The sequence below is a fragment of the Salvelinus sp. IW2-2015 genome, linkage group LG1, assembly GCF_002910315.2.
Source record: "Salvelinus sp. IW2-2015 linkage group LG1, ASM291031v2, whole genome shotgun sequence".
Classification (NCBI taxonomy): domain Eukaryota; kingdom Metazoa; phylum Chordata; class Actinopteri; order Salmoniformes; family Salmonidae; genus Salvelinus; species Salvelinus sp. IW2-2015.
The window spans coordinates 57,216,249-57,237,572 of NC_036838.1; the positions used below are offsets into that span (position 1 = coordinate 57,216,249).

At 41.3% G+C, this 21,324-nt stretch overlaps 2 protein-coding genes across 3 annotated transcripts; both read left to right on the plus strand.

Moving 5' to 3' along the window:
• The first annotated feature begins 2,568 nt into the window (after nucleotides 1-2,568).
• Nucleotides 2,569-4,838, plus strand: rps23 (ribosomal protein S23). The gene is made up of 4 exons (XM_023997544.2): nucleotides 2,569-2,864; nucleotides 3,366-3,525; nucleotides 3,797-3,917; nucleotides 4,649-4,838. The coding sequence occupies exons 1-4, from the start codon at nucleotides 2,861-2,863 to the stop codon at nucleotides 4,793-4,795; spliced, it is 432 nt and encodes a 143-aa protein (XP_023853312.1). The 5' UTR covers nucleotides 2,569-2,860; the 3' UTR covers nucleotides 4,796-4,838.
• Nucleotides 4,839-8,079: 3,241 nt separating this feature from the next.
• asb14a (ankyrin repeat and SOCS box containing 14a) lies at nucleotides 8,080-20,813 on the plus strand. 2 transcript variants are annotated; one of them, XM_023997542.2, is made up of 11 exons: nucleotides 8,080-8,352; nucleotides 8,927-9,120; nucleotides 9,354-9,400; nucleotides 9,499-9,630; nucleotides 10,633-10,791; nucleotides 11,023-11,268; nucleotides 12,868-13,039; nucleotides 13,165-13,450; nucleotides 19,164-19,421; nucleotides 19,774-19,927; nucleotides 20,243-20,813. In XM_023997542.2, exons 2-11 carry the CDS (start codon nucleotides 8,987-8,989, stop codon nucleotides 20,413-20,415), a joined length of 1,761 nt encoding a protein of 586 aa, XP_023853310.1. In that variant the 5' UTR covers nucleotides 8,080-8,352; nucleotides 8,927-8,986; the 3' UTR covers nucleotides 20,416-20,813. The 2 variants fall into 2 exon arrangements, with proteins under 2 accessions (XP_023853310.1, XP_023853309.1); XM_023997541.2 differs by having other exon boundaries at nucleotides 8,081-8,352; nucleotides 8,946-9,120.
• The last annotated feature ends 511 nt before the right edge of the window (nucleotides 20,814-21,324 follow it).

Consider the following 21,324-nt stretch of genomic DNA (forward strand, 5'->3'; position numbering starts at 1 on the left):
GAAGGAAGAGGTGTGATGGTGTGGGGGTGCTTTGCTGGTGACACCATCTATGGTTTATTTAGAATTCAAGGCACACTTAACCAGCATGGCTACCAAAGCATTCTGCAGCGATACRCCATCCCACCAGGTTTGCGCTTAGTGGGACTATCATTTGTTTTTCAACAGGACAATGACCCAACACACCTCCAGGCTGTGTAAGAGCGATTTTACCAAGAAGGAAAGTGATGGAGTGCTGCATCAGATGACCTGGCCKCCACAATCACCCAACCTCAACACAATTGAGAGGGTTTGTAATGAGTTGGACCGCAGAGTGAAGGAAAAGCAGCCAACAGGTGCTCAGCATATGTGGGAACTCCTTCAAGACTGTTGGAAAAGCATTCCAGGTGAAGCTGGTTGAGAGAATGCCAAGAGTGTGCAACGCTGTCATCAAGGCAAAGGGTGGCTACTTTGAAGAATCTCAAATCTMAAATATATTTTGATTTGTTTAACACTTTTTTGGTTACTACATRATTCAATATGTGTTGTTTCATAGTTTTGATGTCTTCACTATTATTCTACAATGTAGAAAAAAGTAAAAAATAAAGAAAAACCTTGAATGAGTAGGTGTGTCCAAACTATTGTCTGGTACTGTAATAAGTGAATTTGTCCAAATGCTTTTGGTTTCCTAAAYTGAAGGGACWATGTACAAAAAGTGCTTTMATTTCTAAATAGTTTACTGACCTGATATGGATGAAGATGCCCTCAAATTAAAGCTGACAGTCTGCACTTTAACCTCATAGTCTTTGTATCAAATCCAGTGCTGGGTCACAGAGCCAAAACAACAAAAWATRTGTCACTGTCAAAATACATTTGGACCTCACTGTATATTATTAGAGGAGCTCTTSAATTATGTCTCTGTAGTTGCTTTGTCACATGAAATTAGACGTGATAAAGCAAGACTAGTCAAATGAGTCTACTAGTGATGGGCAGCCTAGTAGACTGAGACCGTTTTCAGTTGCATGCCACTGCCCTGCYAACTACTCCTAAAAACCCTCTCCTTTATAAAACAATCTCAAATTCTTCACCAATTGTGGAGGTTGTAGTTGTAGTACCTAGCTAGGCAAGTAAAGGCAGGGATTTCACCTCACTCSTCTTTTGCATAATTTACTGGCTACTATATCATCTTGAAGCAGATAAAATGTCTCTTCAGGGCTGAGTTGTCAGGCAGGAAGAGAGACGCTCATGAGTTTGATGGAAGGCCGGTTAGAGGAATGAGTGGGTCAGAAGATGGCGGAAACTAATATTTGTTTGAAACTGCTAGTGAGTCGAGTGAAGCTAATAGTACAGAAAGTGAGAATGAGTGGGTTACAGTGGCAAAGAAGAAGGGAAACAAGAGAAGTAAAGCTGTGTTGGAAAATAGGAAACCACTAGACTCGTTTTGGGTCGGAGTCARCGTTTTGGATCAATGCTACTTGGGAAATCCATTTAACGTCTCCAGGAAAATGTGGAAYGTGTTGGAAGAAAGTGTGGAGTCGGTGAGAGTCATAAGAAGTGGTCTTATTTAGATTTTTTGTGTGTCTGCGGAACAGAAGAAGGGTGTTTTAAGACTGAAAAGGATATCGGAGTGGAWTGTTTCCTGCRTGGATTTTCGTAGCAGGGTAACTATCAAGGGGGTTATTTCTGGGGTGGCGCAAGAAATAAAGGCAGAGGATATAACTGAAGACATCGATGGAGTGGTTGGTGCACGCCGACTGACCTGTATGGTGGAGGGAGAAAAGAAGTCATCCATGCTACTGTTCTTTGATGAAGAGTCTCTCCCTTCTCGTATAAAGTTAGGATTCATGAGATACCCTGTAAGAGCTTTTGTGCATAAGCCCCTTCAGTGTCATACATGTAAAATATTTGGTAATGTGTCAATTGTGTGCAGAAAGGAAGAATATTGAATGCCAGAAGAAGGGAAATATTGCAACTGTGAAGGTGAACATGCGCCTGAATTCTTGAAGTGCCCTGGTGAAGGAGAATGAGGTGGTAAGGGTAAGGAGTGTCCAGCGTGTCTCCTATCTGGAGGCAGTGAGAAAATTAGAAGGAACGAGTGGCAGGGAAGAAGCAATGGTAGTAGAGCCACAACCAGGGAAGGTTTCTCATCAACCAAGGGATAGTGAAATTCTACATGCTAAAAAGGTGGATGTTGTATTATTTATTGCAATGGTCATAAACTGTACAGCACAAGCAGAAAAGTCTACAAAAATTGGAATCATTGTGAATGCCGCTGAAAGTTTATTTGGTTTTCTGATTTCACAGCCRAGGCTGCGCAATAAATCCTGTCGGTGAATGTAGCCCCATCACAGGCCCCTGAGCCTGTGTAGGKATGTATTTTGGAGTGGACTGTGATTGAARAAGTGTGATGTTTATTTATTTTTTTGTTTACATGTTTTATTTTGTATGGTGTTGTTTTCCCCCTTTCCCGAAATGTGTTTATGTTTGTTTCTTATTCAATACCCGGTCCAGCTGATGGCTGTAATGCACAATTAACATGTGATGCCAACCGCCGTTAAATTCCATCGAAGAAGAAGAATGTCTCTTCAGACTCGTTTTGACTGATGATTTGTCGCATTTTGAATCAGGCACGTAAACATCTCAATATTATATAGACTTGATATAACAAAGCTATCCAAATAATGCACATGTGCTATTTCCCTAAATCGTGTATTTTTAATCATGTTTATTTAAATGTAGCTACATTTAAAATACGCTACATTTACCGAGAGAAAACAACGCCAAACAGGCATGTTAGTATCCMCCTCTGAGGTCCTGCGAGGAGACATTGCCGCGGAGGATTCTGGTCTTCTTTCTTTCTAGCCTGGGTTCGTAATCTGCAAACATGGGTACGATAATGTCCTATTTTTAACGGAACGGTTACAAAATCTATCAGTGTCTTTTCTATATTGACATGGACTTTGAATRTATTCTTACCCATTTCGTTATTATCGTGGCAGAACAGGATGTATTGCTAGACATATTCTGAAACTTACCACCAGCCAACTAGCGCGAGCTCCGCAACGTGGAGACGGCCATAACATGCCGTCAGTGCTGGCCAGCGTTTCCTATTCAGTCACCAAACATTTATGTAGCCAGTTACCAGAGTTTTTGTTACAAAGTTATTGAAATGGATGTGCACTCTGCATAAGCAATTTGGTTAAATGTAACAAAATTATTTCCCAGTTAACTTAATTGTTTGCTAACCGCATTTGATGCGGTGTTCATGTCCGGATATCTTCTGTAGCTACCGGTAGTTRGCTGACTGGTCAAACAATGTTTTGTTGGACAATATTATTAAGTCAAAAGCTAGCTATCTACCATTAACTATTTCCTTGGTATCCCTTCAGGAAAGTGTCGTGGTCTGCGTACAGCCAGGAAGCTGCGTAACCACCGTCGTGAACAGAGATGGCACGATAAACAGTACAAAAAGGCCCATCTCGGCACTGCTCTGAAGGCTAACCCCTTCGGAGGCGCTTCCCACGCCAAGGGAATTGTACTTGAGAAAGTGTAAGTACATCACAACACCCCTAATATCCTCACTAATGATCAGGGACCGTACTGAGAAAGTGTCTTGGTTGGAGTGCAGATCTGGTTTCAGCCCCCCCCCGTCCATTTAGTCTTACTTTCAGCATAATCTGAAAGCCAAAACAGATTCTAGTTCAGCAGCACTGCTACTCTGGGACACGTTAATACAGGCCCTAATGTCTTCTGAGTATCAATGTGTAATGACATGTCATCCTGTATTCCAGTTCCAAATGTTTCTATCCCTGTCTTACAGTGGTGTTGAAGCTAAGCAACCCAACTCCGCCATTAGGAAGTGTGTCAGGGTCCAGCTCATCAAGAACGGCAAGAAGATCACCGCCTTTGTCCCCAATGATGGTTGCTTGAACTTCATCGAGGTAAGAGTTAACTAGTCAGCCTGGCACCCAAACATTTTTCCAGAGTAGTGTTTTATTTTATTTKAACTACTTTAAATTTTTTACTTACATCCATTGTGTAAAGGAACTGGTGGATGCAGTTTAGTGTCTATAAACTGTGCCTGATATCCACTAACAAATGCGAGACTCCCCATAAATAACAGGGCTGTCTACAGTGAGATCAATTGAGCCTAAATATTTGATGTGCAGCCTGTATATTTTGATTTTAGGAGCACCAGTACGCCTAGAAAAATCTTAATGTTCTTAATTCCATTCTACTATTTAGATTTGTGTGTATTGTCTATTGTTAGATATTTCTGCACTGCTTGAGCAAGGAACACAAGCATGTGTATGCAGCAATAAAATGTGATTTGATACCTTAACTATTTTCCATTGTAGCCGTTATTTTACCAGGTAAGTTGACTGAACACGTTCTCATTTACAGTAACGACCTGGGGAATAGTTMAAGGGGAGAGGAGGGGGGTGAATGAGCCAATTGTAAATTACGTTGTACATGCATTTTTTCCCTTCAATTTAAGCGCGCGTGCTCCTTGTAAAAAATAACGTCAGCATAGAGCCCTGAATAATCTAAGAAAGATATATGTGTGTGTGTGTATATATGTGTATGGTGTGATGTAGTCTGGGACGATATTTATGGTGTTCAATGATGCATTTTGTCGTGTGTATTCAGCGTGTTTCCCTTGGTCTTTCAGGAAAATGACGAGGTTCTGGTGGCAGGATTCGGTCGTAAGGGACACGCCGTCGGTGATATCCCTGGTGTCCGTTTCAAGGTGGTCAAAGTGGCTAACGTCTCCCTGCTGGCCCTCTACAAAGGCAAGAAGGAGAGACCCAGATCTTAGACAGTTCTGATGGGGAAATCAATAAAATGTTTTCACAATTCCAGTCGGTTTGTTGTGCATTTTGTTATGATTTTGATATTATGTTGCAGAGATGGGCAACTATGGTGGTCCTCGGAAGTGTATGTTGTTTTTAGTTCCTTTTCCAARTCACCATGTAATTTAGATCTGGGATACCAGGTGTTGTGTGTGTGCCATTGAAAGAATCAGCTGACATTCTGGTCCCAGAGGACTGAAGTTGCCCATCTTGGTTCCTGATCTGAGGGTCTTCTCTGATTCACTTCTACATGTCCAGGTTGATTATTAGAATGACAACTCAAGTGATTTCTTTTTTTATAAAGTTAATGTCCTCAAGATGTGAGTATGTGTTAGCGCGTGATCGTGCCAGCAGAGCATCAGTGGGGCCGATGTGTTCAGCTCTACCCAAGCTGTCTGTTCTGGCAATTACATCTCCACCTGTTCCATTTGCTGTTTTATTTATAGCTTGTTAGAGGGATTGTAATGGTTTGACATTGGGTGTCTTGATTGGTCTTAGAGTAGATGCATTTCATCTTGAGTCAAGTTTTGCCTCTTTGACATGTCACATGTACCCCTCCGGTAATGAAGAGGACTTATTTCTTGCTGTGGCATCGTCTGGAACTAACAGGCATGGATTTCAGCTGCCAATAAGTGGCAATGTCTTTATTTTTCTCAACCATGATTGGTGTATCTCATTTCCTCATACACTTGCCCAAATTTAGCCACACCTGTTGACATATAATTTACGGTCCTTTTTAACCGATATAAAAGCTGTCCAACAGATTGTGTGATCCTTGTTTTGGTGTGGCGTAGTGCTGTAGCGAATGATTTCGAAGGTGGGAGCATAGATAGCATTGGCCGGAACATTTGTTTTAATGACTTTTAGTCTTGAGCTTGAAGGACCAGACCGTTGAATATGGTAAGAAGGATCTTAAGACATTTTACACAATGATACTAATCCCATCTTCCAGAATGTAATATCCTTTCATCCCCATTATTAATAGGATTACATTTTGATGATTTGATGTGTGTGATGCAATGTCCAATAGTCTAGACATATATTGAGACATGCAGTGTTAACCTGAATGACAAATTAATTGGTGTTGGGGTGGAAGAGGATTTTCTGCAGATTATGAAAGTGACATGTTTGGGGATAATAGAAAGGATATGAAGTGGACAGTTTGAATAGAAAAGATCCCGTGACTCGTCGCCAGCTGCTGCTGAAATTATAATGCAGTGGGAAAATTCTTTCAGTTCGTTTAGTACTTTGTCACAGACAGAAGACATGCTGTCAGATCATTTTTCTGTTGTGAGAATAATCTGTACTTTCCCTAATCCTTTTTATACTGAACAAAAATATAAATGCAACGTGACAATTGCAATGATTTTACAGAGTTACAGTTCATATAAGGAAATCAGTCCATTGAAATGAATGAATTAGGCCCTAGTCAATTGATTTCGCAGGGGTGCAGACATGGATGGGCCTTGGAGGGCATAGGCCCACCCACTGGGGAGGCCCAGCCACAAAAGTCCTTTATTACAGACAGAAGTACTCCTGTTTCATCAGCTGTCGGGGTGGCTGGTCTCAGACGATCCCGCAGGTGAAGAAGCCGGATGTAGAGATCCTGGGCTGGCGTGGTTACACGTGGTCTGCGGTTGTGAGGCCAGTTGGACCTACTGCCAAATCCTCTAAAATGACGTTGGAGGCGGCTTATGGTAGAGAAATTAACATTCAATCCTCTGGCAACAGCTCTGGTGGACATTCCTGCAGTCAGCATGCCAATTGCACGCTCCCTCAAAACTTGAGACATCTGTGGCATTGTGTTGTGTGACAAAACTGCACAAGAGTGGCCTTTTATTGTCCCCAGCACAAGATCCACCTGTGTAATGATAATGCTCTTTAATCAGCGTCTTCATATTTTGAGAAAATAAAGTTTTTTTCTGCATATGGAACATTTCTGGGATTTTTTATTTCAGCTCATGAAACATGGGACCAACAATTTACATGTTGCGTTTACATTTTTGTTCAGTGTACATGGACACATGCAGAAGAATGGCAATCAAAATAAATGTTCTACCAAAGCGCACATGTTATGTTTGCGACATAAAGTTTGTATGTTAAGTTTGTATGCATATTTTCAGTTTTTTGTTTTTTTATGTCACTCGTGCCCATGCGCAGATCAAATACACAGCTGGAACGCAGATTAAGCTATCTACATGTCCTAATAACAAAAAGATTGCTCAGAAAACCAGGTGATCTAATATGCGTATGCTTACTTCGATTTTTGACCTTACGCAGATTAAGATAAGCAGAGTAAAGTGTTTACATGACTATTGCCGTACTCTGCCTACTGACATAATCAGTTTAATATTGAATTATTAATGTGCATGTAAACGTTATTTCCACCTAGTGGAGGTGGGGGTCAGATACATGGAAACCCTCAACTAAAGTAACATTGAATTACGGAAAAGTACTAAAACTGAATACACTAACTAATTTCAATACTCCGAAGTCTCTATTTTAAATACTAAATTGTCATGTTTTGTGTAAATCATTCGAGAGCTTTAAATCAAATCAATGTTATTTGTCGCATATACAACTGGTGTAGACTTTATTGTGAAATGCTTGGTTACGAGCCCTTCCCAAMAATACAGAGTTTTGTAGTAGTAACACACAAGGAATAAAATAAAAGACACAAGAATGGAGCTATATACAGGAAGTACCAGTACCAGTACATCCACTTAGCCTAACTTCCTGTAAGGTTATCAGGTTCAATAAGAGAGATTGTGGTTGTTGCCAAGAGTGATCTCACGGTTCTCTTTTCTSACAGCATTCCTTCAGAGGAGGCAGAGAGGATTACATTGAATCACTTCAGTGGAGGTGTCTGGCGAGTGATGAGAGATGGGTGATAGTGAGTGACAGGAATCCAACAGCCAGAGCCTGTGCAGGGCAGCAATCCATCCTCTCCACAGGCAGAAGTCTGGTGACCTTCAAACAACTGGAGTAGCACAGAGAAACAGTTCATGATAACACTCTTCCTGGATGATGCTGTCGGTGCGTAATGATGGACAGACACTTCATTACACTGGACATTTTCACTTAAGTATGGGTGGTGATCCAATTGTCTTTAAAAAAATAATGCACTGAGAATTCACTTAGAAGGTATTGCATGCATTCTTTCCGCTTTCAAAACTGTAAACTGTTCAATTGTGAATCTTAAAGGAAGAATGTTCATGCAAATAGTCTTTCATGCGTCTCTTTCTTATTTACTTGCTCTAGTCTATGATCTTTATAAAAGCATGAATTCCGTCATAAATGTGAATCTGTTTGTGTCTATCAGGAGCAACATGCAGGAGCAGAAAAAGTGTGTCAGTGAGTGTTGTTCAGTGTGCCAGAGGTACAGAGAAACCCTGGTCGCTGGTCTGTCTCATGATCAGGTATTTATAGCAGGGGAGGTATAAATAGCCCCAGAATGGAGAAAAACGGATCCCCTTTAAACCACGAAGGACRCCATAGCCACATTACAGCCTGATTACAAAAGGTAAAAGAAAACAAACTGCGTCATAGTATAAACCTAGTCTTGGTGTGTTAGATCATATGAAAAGTTAATATAAATGAGTCATGTGGGCCTATACTAAATGTCTACTGTAAGGGGTTTTTCTCTTCAATATGTAAAGAAAAAGTGAAGAATTCTAAAATCCATGAGATTGTTAGCTATAGACCTACAGCCCTTAGTTAGATTAAGATTGAAACACTGTATTACATTTCATTACAAATGCATCCTTAAAATGGAAAATTTGAAACCTGCCATTTACTGCGCCATGGTCCGTTGAACACAAGCATGCTTGACATTTCACAACAAGGGGTTATGACTCACGACCTTCTATGTGTTTGCATGGATGTGTTTATGAATATTTTGACCTGGATACCTGTTATTTTGTTACACATGATGCAACATGCCAAATTAAATGAGCATGTGTAAATTATTGGGCATATCCACCAAACCAACTAACAAAAATATTGTTAGGCATAGTAAACCTGGTTGATTGATTGTGAAGGGATGGGCCTGTCACATGCATGCCATGCTATAGGCCATAGGTCATGCCAGGTGATAGTTTGTCTTGTTGAGTTTAGCTGGAGAGATCCCCGCTAGAGAGACTGCAAGAGGCCTGGACATGCACTTTGACGAACTAGGATATGAAGGGGACGACTATGAGGATGTGGACACTCAATACATGATTGAACAGAGTCTTCTGGAATGTAACAAGCAGATTGAATCGCGGGATTCCAGCCTAGGGGATGAGTGCAGGTACACAGCTTCTTGCTTCACCCTTGTGAACCTTTAGAAGCACACCAGACACAGATACACAGGTCTGCCCAGATAGTAGGATAGTTATACATTTTATGTTGGTCCTGAGATTGTAAACACTTCTCCAGACATTATAAAGATGTTATAAATTATAAAGTCTGTATCTGGAACTCACACCTTCATCATGAGGATGGTGGCACAGCTTTTATGGTGTGACTTTTTTCTTTCCACAGTCAAGATATAACAGATCATGTAAAAATCTTCTCCGCCATCAGAAACGGTGAGTAGTGAGGGCCGGTTCTGCACTATTGGTTATTTACTGTGTCTCCATAACAGTGTCTCCTTGATAATCCTCTCTGCTTCCTGGTTTGTTGCCAGGTGACGAAGCAGCTCTCCGCCAGCTGTCTGTCAGCCAGAGTGCTTTCTCTGAAGTGGACAACAGAGGCTGGATCCCCCTACATGAGGCCGTTAGTCAGAAGAACCAAAATATTCTAGAGGTCACCTTTGCAGGTTTGTATATCTTTGTCTTGTCTAGTACATCCCTACACACAAGGGTCAATTAAATCATGCATTGTTTTGAGAAGATACAAACAATCAAAGGGACATTAAACATCAAAATAAAAGTTTTGTCCGATGTTTTCAAAGCTCGAAAGTACACTGAACSAAAATATAAATGCAATATGCAACAATTTCTAARCTGTTACTGAGTTACAGTTAATATAAAGAAATCAGTCAATTGAAATAAATTCATAAGGCCTAATCTATGGATTTCATATGACTGGGCAAGGGTGCAGCCATGGGCGGGCCTGGGAGCGAATAAGCCCACCCACTTGTGAGCCACTGGGGCTTTATTGAGACAGAAATACTCCTCACCACCCCCTCATACGATCCCGCAGGTGAAGAAGCCGGATGTAGAGGTCCTGGGCTGACGTGGTTACACGTGGTCAGCAGTTCTGAGGCTGGTTGGACGTACTGCCAAATTCTCTAAAACATTGTTGGAGGCGGATTATGGTAGAGAAATTAACATTCAATTCTCTGGCAACAGCTCTGATGGACATTCCTACAGTCAGCATGCCAATTTGCACCCTCCCTCAAAACTTGAGACATCTGTGGCATTGTGTTGTGTGACAAAACTGCGCATTTTAGAGTGGCCTTTTATTGTCCCCAGCMCAAGGTGCACCTGTGTAATGATCATGCTGTTTAAGCAGCTTCTTGATATGCCACACCTGTCAGGTGGATGGATTATGTTGGCAAAGGAGAAATGCTCACAAACAGGGATGTAAACAAATTTGTGCAGAAAATTTAAGAGAAAAGCTTTTTTTGCATATGGAACATTTCTGGGAYTTTTATTTCAACTCATTTAATATAGGACCAGCACTTTACATGTTGCATTTATATTTTTGTTCACTATAGTCAACTGTGAACATGAGTTGACGTTTCCTTTCAATTACAAAATAATATTTAAAGTATAATGATAGATCATAAGACTGACTTGATGTACGCCTTCCTCAGCGTCGAGTCAAAATGCAGTGCAATGTCGGACCGACCGGGGAAAGACACCTCTGTTCCTGGCGGTGGAGCAAGGTCTGATAGAGAACGCAACCTTTCTGCTACAGAACCATTCCAGTTCTGACTGCCAGGATGACGAAGAGGACTCACCGCTAGTTATAGGTAAACCTGTCTGCATCCTCTGTTATTAATACACTCAAAACATACTGAAGGTTAGTCTCTCGTGACAGACTCTGGCTCACATGATATTTGGTTCTGGGAATAACTGAATGTAGAGCTGACAGAACAATAGACAGTCCAAATGTAAGCCTATGTAGTCCTGACAATGAGAAGAACTCTAGGACATGTAGGATCATTACAGACCTATCCCACTTCTCTCCTTCCATCCAACAGCTATCAGAAATGATCGTCTGGACCTGGGCAAGCTTCTACTGGGGTTCGGTAGCAATGTGAACCTGGAGGGATGTCACAGCAGGACCCCCCTCCACGAGGCTGCCAAGCTGGGACGGGAGGACTTTGTGGAGCTGCTTCTCAGGTCTGGGGCCAACCCAGACGCCAGGTCCGACTATGGGCTCACGCCCCTGGCCCTTGCYGCTCAGTGTGGGCATGTGAAGGTAGTCCAAGCCCTCGTCCAGAAAGGTACAGTAGCCTATGTCAGTGGTTCCCAAACTGTGGGGTGCRCCCGGGTCCCCTCCCCCCAAAATTATATAATTATATGTATATACAGTACCAGTCAAAAGTTTGGGCACACCTACTCATTCAAGGGTTTTTCTTTATTTTTACTATTTGACTGGTACTGTATATGTATATAATTTCGAAATTGGGTAGTGCATCATCAATTCCTCTTGTCATGTTAGTCATTGCATAACTTAGAGAGATATTTATAACTTGTCAGAAATGTCCAGATCAACTAGCCCATGTCAGCTAACGTTTTTTTTATTTAGGTTTTTTAGCCCATAGATATTGTTGTAATTTGTTTGKCACTCAAATATCACGAATACACATTTGACATGGCAAAATGTATAGAATTGCAAGAAAATTTGCTCTAAAACGGCAACATTTTCTTTGCACTCCATGACAAAATGTGTAGAATTGCAGGAAATAAGCTGTACATCTGCAAAATTCTCTCCACCAACAAGAGGGGAGTGAACAGTTTGTGTCATGAGCAGTGCTTCTGCCCATAGAAATAGACAATGTTCCCCAAGTGAAAAAGTTTGGGAATCCTTGGCTCAATTACCTTATTTTACTTGTACTGTATTAATGTCCCTGTGTCRCAAGGTGGAAAAGTGACAGGTCCTATGTCTGGGTTGAGCAGGCAGAGTAAGAAGAGGCAGACAACAAAAGGGACGTTTATTTTCTTAAAGTGGCAATCTRCAGTGGATATAATAACAAAGCCTATCCCCACCCGTTTTAGTAAAAAGCTGAGGGAGGGGCTGCTGAAACTATATCAAAGTGATATCATTTTAACCATGTTTTGAGATGAGGCTATACAGTGTTTGTTWACATTTACTTTGTTTACAAATATTGGAGTAAATAAAGCAAGCTTATATTTTGATTCTGATGTGGTACAATTGTTGAACTAAGCTCAGGAGGCATTTATAAATTGTGTTCTTCAAGAATTAATGGGTACATATCAGATGTAGCAACTGCAGATTGCCCCTTTAAGGCATGTTTTTCCATTATTCTGTGTCAAACACAATCCAGTTTCTCATTTCTGTTCAATTACTTTTTCCCCATAAATATAATTTTCACTTACTTTTTACTCTTAAAACCAGTCTAGTTAAAATCACGCAAAACATACCAACAAACCAAAGAAATCAAAAGGGCCACATGAAGTGGCACAGGAAAGGGTGCAGCCCAGCAGGCAGGCATCCATACTACTTCTTCTCATATTAAACGTTCAGCTCAAACCCCATTGACCATTTCATCAACGAAATCATCATAGTCTGCATAGGATCCATCACGCCTCTGCACTGCATCACCCCCTGTGGGAAGCCGCCGGGAAACACAAAACAGGAGGTTGAAATCACATGATCTGTCAATTAACCAATAAAAATGCTTCATTTAGTTGGCATGCAGATAGGTCATACCTGTTACACAAGCACATGCTGTATCTTATGACTTGGGCCCATATACGGGTGTATAATTGGCATCAACTAGTTCTTGTATGTCATGGACTTTGTTTTTGTTGCTCTGTACAAGCAATACAGATTTGTTGTTGTTTGCTGTTTGTATCAGGGGCCAATGTGGAGTCTATGGCCCAGGATTATGCCACAATCCTATTTGAGGCATCTGCCTCTGGCAACCCTGAGATTATCTCTCTGCTGTTGGAGTATGGAGCTGATGCCAATGTCCCCAAACACACCGGACACCTCCCCATCCACAGAGTCTCCCACAGGGGCCATTTACAGTAGGTGGCACCGGTACTGCACCCTTATCCTCGTCACAGATCTGAGTTTAGTGCTTAGAAATCACAATCATATTTCAGAGCTCAGTTGGCCTTTCTATCTCTCACTCTCTCACTCAATCACTTAGAGCTCTGAAGATCCTGATCCCTGTGACGACCTGTGACGCAGTGTATGAGAGTGGAATGAGCCCCTTACACTCTGCAGCTGCTGGTGGTCACACACAGTGTCTAAAGGCCCTGCTGAAGGCAGGCTATGACCCCAACTACATGTTGCACCCGTGGGTCCRACGTAACTACGACGACCAGCGGAAGTCTGCCCTGTACTTTGCGGTGTCCAACGATGATGTCCCCTCGGTCAAGCTGCTGCTGGAGGCTGGGGCCATGCCCAACCAGGACCCTGTCAAGTGCCTACAGGTCAGGCCTCATATTCACAAACAGTCTCAGAGTAGGAATGCTGATCTAGGATTTTAGATCATAATGGATAAGATTATATGGAGAGGGGAAACCTGATCCTAGATCAGCACTCCTACTCGGAGACACTTTTTGTAAACGGGCCCTCGTGGCTTTTTGTCAAATACCCTGATGACATCAACACGCAGAAACTCGTTTTTCTCTATCAAAAACTCTTAAGTACTAAACTGATAACACTTGTAATYCCCCCTGTCTTATATTCAGAACCTTTGATTGTGCATTCATTGGGGTTTCACACATCTTTCACCCCGCAGTCATTCATGCAAAATCTAAGTTTTCTTTGAAATACCATGAGAATTTTTAGTTTAGTMCCCAATACATCAGATAATGATAAGCTCACCATTTAGTCATTTTAACTACCATTTAATCCAATAGCAAAAAATACAAGATACAAATGTCAAAACTGTTCTTTTTGACGTGCTGAATAGAAACAATARTAGATGGTAAATATMATTTTCCATACATTATTTAACAAAAACTTGACATGCAATCAAAAAAAAGTATAATTTCTGTCGAATGGCAGGTTGTGAGCAAGTTGAGAAATATGTCAGTCTTACAGTTTCATTATCCGTATACAGTACATACTCAGGACCAATCACATTATCCGTATACAGTACATACTCAGGACCAATCACATTATCCGGATACAGTACATACTCAGGACCAATCACATTATCCGTATACAGTACATACTCAGGACCAATCACATTATCCGTATACAATACAAATCAAATCAAATCAAATTTTATTTGTCACATACACATGGTTAGCAGATGTTAATGTGAGTGTAGCGAAATGCTTGTGCTTCTAGTTCCGACAATGCAGTAATAACCAACAAGTAATCTAACCTAACAATTCCACAACTACTACCTTATACACACAAGTGTAAAGGGATTACTCAGGACCAATCACATTATCCGTATACAGTACATACTCAGGACCAATCATCAGAAATAGGGGTATTGTRAAGCAGTTGGCTCCTGTAAAAATGTAACACGTGTTGTATGCCATTTCTGCCCCATGCGACATTATACAAGATCACCTTTTCTACRTKACTTTGTCGACTGATACAGTATCACCTGTCAATGTAATTCACATAATGAGTGGAATATATTGTTATATATACAACCCAGGTATTTCAGCAGTGCATTGTACACTACACTATAATTACAAATGGTAGTACATAGTGACTCTTCCCACTTTGTCCTATTAAAGCACACTGGCTGATGGAGAAGGATGATGTAGTATTTACAGCCACATCCATATACAGTGCCTTCGGAAAGTACTCAGACCCCTTGACCTTTTCCACATTTTGTTACGTTACAGACTTATTCTTACGGTACACTGTCCTTCTCTCAGCACATATCAAATCTGCAGGCTAAAGTTAAATCTAGACTTGGTTTCCTCATAATCACTCCTCTTTCACCCCAGCTGCCAAACTAACCCTGATTCAGATGACCATCCTGCCCATGCTAGATTACGGAGACGTAATTTATAGATTGGCAGGTAAGGGTGCTCTCGARCGGCTAGATGTTCTTTACCATTCGGCCATCAGATTTGCCACCAATGCTCCTTATAGGACACATCACTGCATTCTATACTCCTCTGTAAACTGGTCATCTCTGTATACCCGTCGCAAGACCCACTGGTTGATGCTTATATATAAAACCCTCTTAGGCCTCACTTCCCCCTATCTGAGATACCTACTGCAGCCCTCATCCTCCACAACACCTGTTCTGCCAGTCACATTCTGTTAAAAGTCCCCAAAGCAGCACACATCCCTGGGTTGCTCGTCTTTTCAGGTCGCTGCAGCTAGCGACTGGAACAAGCTGCAACAAACACTCAAACTGGACAGTTTTATCTCCATCTCTTCATTCAAAGACTCAAKCATGGACACTCTTACTGACAGTTGTGGCTGCTTTGCGTGATGTATTGCTGTCTCTTCCTTCTTGCCCTTTGTGCTGTTGCCTGTGCCCAATAATGTTTGTACCATGTTTTGTGCTGCTGCCATCTTATACTGCTACCATGTTGTGTTGCTACCATGTTGTCATGTTGTGTTGCTGCCATGCTGTGTTGTCATGTGTTGCTGCCATGCTATGTTGTCTTAGGTCTCTCTTTATGTAGTGTTGTGTTGTCTCTCTTGTCATGATGTGTGTTTTGTCCTATATATTTTTATTATAATTTTTTTATCCCAGCCCCCGTCCCCGCAGGAGGCCTTTTGCCATTTGGTAGGCCGTCATTGTAAGTAAGAATTTGTTCTTAACTGACTTGCCTAGTTAAATAACGGTGAAATATATATTTGTATTAKTATTATTATTATTTYTCCTCCCCAATTTCGATCTTGTCTCATCGCTGCAACTACCCAACAGGCTCGGGAGGCGAAGGTCGAGTCATGCGTCCTCCGAAACATGACACGCCTATCCGCGCTTCTTAACACCCACCCGCACCAATGTGTCGGAGGAAACACTGTTCAACTGACGACCAAAGTCAGCCGCTCTATGGGACTCCCGATCACAGCTGGTTGTGATACAGCCCGGGATCGAACCCGGTTACTACATGATTCCATATATGTTATTTCATAGTTTTGATGTCTTCACTATTATTCTACAATGTAGAAAATWGTAAAAATAAAGAAAMAACACTGAATGAGTAGGTGTGTCCAAACTTTTGACTGGTACTGTAAATATTTAGACCCTTTGCTATGAGATTTGAAATTGAGCTCAGGTGCATCCTGTTTCCATTKATCATCCTTGATATGTTTCTACAACTTGATGGAGGTGGAGTCCACCTGTGGTAAATTCAATTRATTGTACATGATTTGAAAAGGCACAMAACTGTCGATATAAGGTCCCACAGTTGACAGTGCATGTCAGAGCAAACACCAAGCCATGAGGTMGAAGGAATTGTCCAGAGAGCTCTGAGACAGGATTGTGTCGAGGCACAGATCTGGGGAAGGGTACCAAAACATTTCCGCAGCTTTAAAGGTCCCCAAGAACACAATGGCCTCCATCATTCTTAAGTGGAAGAAGTTTGGAACCATCAAGACCCTTGCTAGAGCTGGCCACCCGGCCAAACTGAGCAATCGGGGGAAAAGGGTCTTGGTCAGATATGTGACCAAGAACCCAATGGTCACTCTGACAGAGCTCTAAAGTTCCTCTGTGGAGATGGGAGAAGTTCCAGAAGGACAACCATCTCTGCAGCACTTCACCAATTAGGCCTTTATGGTAGCGTGGCCAGATGGAAGCCACTCCTCAGTAAAAGACACATGACAGATAAGTTTGCCAAAAGGTACCTAAAGTCTCTCAGACCATGGGAGACAAGATTATCTGGTCTGATGAAACAAAGATTGAACTCTTTGGCCTAAATGCCTAGCATCACATCTGGAGGAAACCTGGCACCATCACTACGGTGAAGCATGGTGGTGGCAGCATAATGCTATGGGACGTTTTTCAGCGGCAGGGACTGGGGAATAGTCAGGATCGAGGCAAAGATGAACGGAGCAAAGTACAGTACAGTTGATGAAAACCTGCTCCAGAGCGCTCAGGACCTCAGACTGGGGCGAAGGTTCACCTTTCAACAGGACAACGACCCTAAGCATACAGCCAAGAAACGCAGGAGTGGCTTCGGGACAAGTCTCTGAATGTCCTTGAGTGGTCCAGCCAGAGCCCGGACTTAAACCCAATCGAACATCTCTGGAGAGACCTGAAAAGAGCTGTGCCATAACGCTCCCCATCCAACCTGACAGAGCTTGAAAGGATCTGCAGAGAAGAATGGGAGAAACTCCCCAAATACAGGTGTACCAAGCTTGTAGTACTGAGTAAAGGGTCTGAATACTTAGTGTATGTAAATATGATATTTCAGGTTTTTTTTTATATAAATTTGCTAAAATTTATTAAAAAAACTTTTTTTTTTTACTTTGTCATTATGGGGTGTGTAGATTGATGAGGGGGGAAAACAATTTAATCAATTTTAGAACAAGGCTGTTACCTAACAAAATGTGGAAAAAGTCAAGGGGTCTGAATATTTTCCGAAGCCTTCATTTCTCAGAACAAGAATAGACTGACGAGTTTCAGAAGAAAGTTATTTGTTTCTGGCCATTTTGAGCCTGTAATCAAACACACAAATGCTGACGCTCCAGATACTCAACTAGTCTAAAGAAGGACAGTTTTATTGCTTCTTTAATCAGAACAACAGTTTTCAGCTGTGCTAACATAATTGCAAAATGGTTTTCTAATGATCAATTAGCCTTTTAAAATTATAAACTTGGATTAGTGTTAAAGGAATTTTATTCCTATGTTTATCAACCAATTCAATTAAAACACTCTGTCCATACATAAGAATTTGTAAGATACTTATCAGATCAAATGGACAGAAACCAGTCTCAAAATCAATCAATCAATAACGTTTATTCTCGAGAGTACTGATCATAATACATTTTACATCAGGTTATATAATAAAGATGATGTCATAGGTTTTAATGTCCATCCTCCTCTCGGATACAATGGCAGTATAGTTAGAGTTCTCATTACTGTCTGCCACCTGTTAAACTATCTGCAACCAACCCAAGGTCTTTCCCCTCCCTGGGTAGAGACATCATTCTAGCCTGTCTGAAGATAAACCCATTCTTTCTAACAAGGAACACATAACATTCAACATTTATGATTATAATAAGATTCATTCTTACAGTAATATAGTAGTATTCTGTTTAGTTATAATTCTAAGTCAAATGTATACATATTTTAGTCATTAAACACAAAAATCCCGTAACAATTAGCTAACACAATGTGCCATTGGAACACAGGAGTGATGGTTTCTGATAATGGGCCTCTGTACGCCTATGTAGATATTCCATTAAATATCTGCCGTTTCCAGCTACAATAGTCATTTACAACATTAACAATGTCTACACTGTATTTATGATAAATTTAATGTTATTTTAATGGACCATTTTTTTTGCTTTTCATTCAAAAACAAGGACATTTCTAAGTGACCGCAAACTTTTGAATGGTAGTGTACGTTTACTAGGCACTACATCATTTTGGTTCAGTAGTTATCAGTTTTGAGCAGTTTGATTAAGTGATAATTAATTGTATTGTTAACAAATGACAAGTCTAATAAAAAGCATGAGCAGGTGCACACTCAGAGAAAAGTATTTAGTGTAGAGGTGCTGACTAACGGTGAAGCTATGAAAACAAAGAGAGTCGCACACTTCATATATATAACTTCCCAGTCATTTATTGGGTAAAAAAAMMCACCAATGTTTCGACATCACTGTGCCTTCTTCAGGGTAATGTTATGAATGTGTGAACAAATTACAAGAAAATCATATCAAAAGTCAAATTAATATTGCATTTTGAAAAGCAGATACATTGATTGAATATGTACCCAAATTGAAAGAGTGATTTGGTGCAGTGAACACGTGCCTTTGTGAATGTGTTTGTTGTACGCAGTCAATTGAAAATGCTCTTAGTGTTTTCAAACATGAACCATTATGATGATCTGTTTTGATTGTTGTGCATATAATTGTGAAAATGTACCACATACTTGTGAAAGTTGCACACAAAAMAAACTGTAATAAAGTAGTGGATACACCTAGGTTTGAAAGAAAGGTGCACTTATCAACACACAGCAACACACTCTTTTTTCCCTCCTGCAGGTGGCTCTGAGGTCGGGTAACCTGGAGATGATCTACGTCCTGCTGAGGTTCGGAGCCAACGTCAACTACTTCTCCCGCATCAATACCACCCACTTCCCCTCCGCGCTRCAGTACGCCTTGAAGGACGAGGTTGTCCTGCGCTTGCTTTGTAACTATGGCTACGATGTCCAGCGCTGCTTCGAGTGCAACTACGGTGAAGCGTCCCATGTTCCTGATGACTATGAGGGCTGGACAAATACTGTCATCAACGACTCCATGGTAAGGGGGATATTGGTAGGGCGAATAGGTCCAGGGGTTTCTCTCTGGTCAGGTTATGTGGCTAAGTATTATTCTTTAGTTCCTTAAAGCTAGAATATAAAGTTKCAACATCCATTTTTGGACATGTAAATGAATGATATGTACCCATTGATTCTTGAAGAATAAACGTATAAATGTCTCATGAGTTCAGGTACCCCATCCGAACCCAAAATACACTTTATCATTTGAATTCAGGATTCTAGCTTTAAAACGTTAGGCTCCTAGTATGCTTATAACAAGTTAGAACACATTAAGTAATAACTGCAGGCTTTTAGTAAAGTGTTACCTAAAACTGTTATGTGCTTCCTTGCAGTTTTGCGAGGTTATCTCAGTGTACTGGTTGAAAGAACACTCGGGACATGTGGTGCGTATCATGCTGGATTACGTCGATCACGTGACCTTCTGCTCGAAACTAAAGGCTGTCCTGATGGAACAAAAGCAGTGGCCTGATATCTGCAAAATTCAAGGTTGGTGGATTAACAAAACTAGGTGGACAAAACACATMTATGTGTGTTGTTAACCATTCAATGGGAAAACAGTTATGTTTTCATAGAAGGCATAGATTGTCCATGACTATGATTATGTTGAGGGCCTGGAGTTTTTCCTGAGCATGCGACCTGAGCATGGTAAAAATCTGGCCCCTAATTATTGGCTATAATTACTGGAACCTAAATATGTCACTCAGATAGTTGATGAACTAGGCCTACTTGACAGTCTATGTAATTGACTAGCTCGTATCTGACTGTGTCTATCATCATCATAATCATCATCCCTCCCCACAGAGAACGCTCGCTGTCTTCAGCATCTCTGTCGTCTGAAGATCCGTAGCTGTCTGGGCCGACTGCGTCTCAGGGCCCCAGTGTTCAGGCATTTCCTGCCTCTACCCAAACGGCTCAAAGATTACATCCTGTACCGGGAATATGATCTCTTCAGCCAGAAGATCCTAGTGGGCTGACAGGAAGAAGTACATGGAGTATGAGCGAAGAAGATAGGCCTACATTAACAATTAGTCAGTGACTCAGCAATGCTATTAGTTAGAGTTTTTTACTCTCAGGGGTGCCGTCTCTTAGGGCCAAGGTGCCCGACGTCAAAATCTTTTAGTATTTTTGGAGGGTCATCGAGGCACATCGAGGCTGATTTGTTCATTGTGCCTATAACCCCCTAGCTCTACTGTAATTCAAACCTAGCTATTAGTCTGTCAGGCAGACGAGCTGAGCTCACTCACATCAGGTTAAAATAGTTTACTGTTATCATCAAGTGGAATTTGCTGCTTTTCACCTAAAAATGAGGGTGGGGCAGGGGGGATTGAAGAGTTTTAGTGTGTTTCAACATAAAATAAAACCTTTCTCTTTTTTTTGTCAAGTTTCATTGTCTTAAAATGTATCAGAGCTACATGTACAATATAAAACATTAAGAACACCTGCTCTTTCCATGCCATAGACTGACCAGGTGAAAGCTGATCCCTTGATGTCACTTGTTAAATCCACTTCAATCAGTGTAGATGAAGGCGAGGAGACAGGTTAAATAATGATTTTTAAGCTTTGAGACAATTGAGAYATGKATTGTGTATGTGTGCCGTTCAGAGGGTGAATGGGCAAGGCAAAATATTTAAGTGCCTTTGAAAGGGGGGTATGGCAGTAGGTGCCAGGCACACCCATTTGTGTCAGAAACTGCAATGCTGCTGGGKTTTTCACACTCAGCACTTTCCTGTGTGTATCAAGAATGGTCCACCACCCAAAGGACATCCAGCCAACGTGACATAACTGTGGGAAGCATTGGAGTCAACATGGGCCAACATCCCTGCAGAATGCTTTCGACACCTTGTAGAGCCCACGCCCAGACTAATTGAATGTGGTGGTGCAAC

Coding starts and splice junctions, on each gene's coding strand:
- rps23 (XM_023997544.2), top strand. Junction 3,526..3,796: donor GGAATTGTACTTGAGAAAGT/GTAAGTACATCA, acceptor CCTGTCTTACAG/TGGTGTTGAAGCTAAGCAAC. Junction 3,918..4,648: donor GTTGCTTGAACTTCATCGAG/GTAAGAGTTAAC, acceptor TTGGTCTTTCAG/GAAAATGACGAGGTTCTGGT.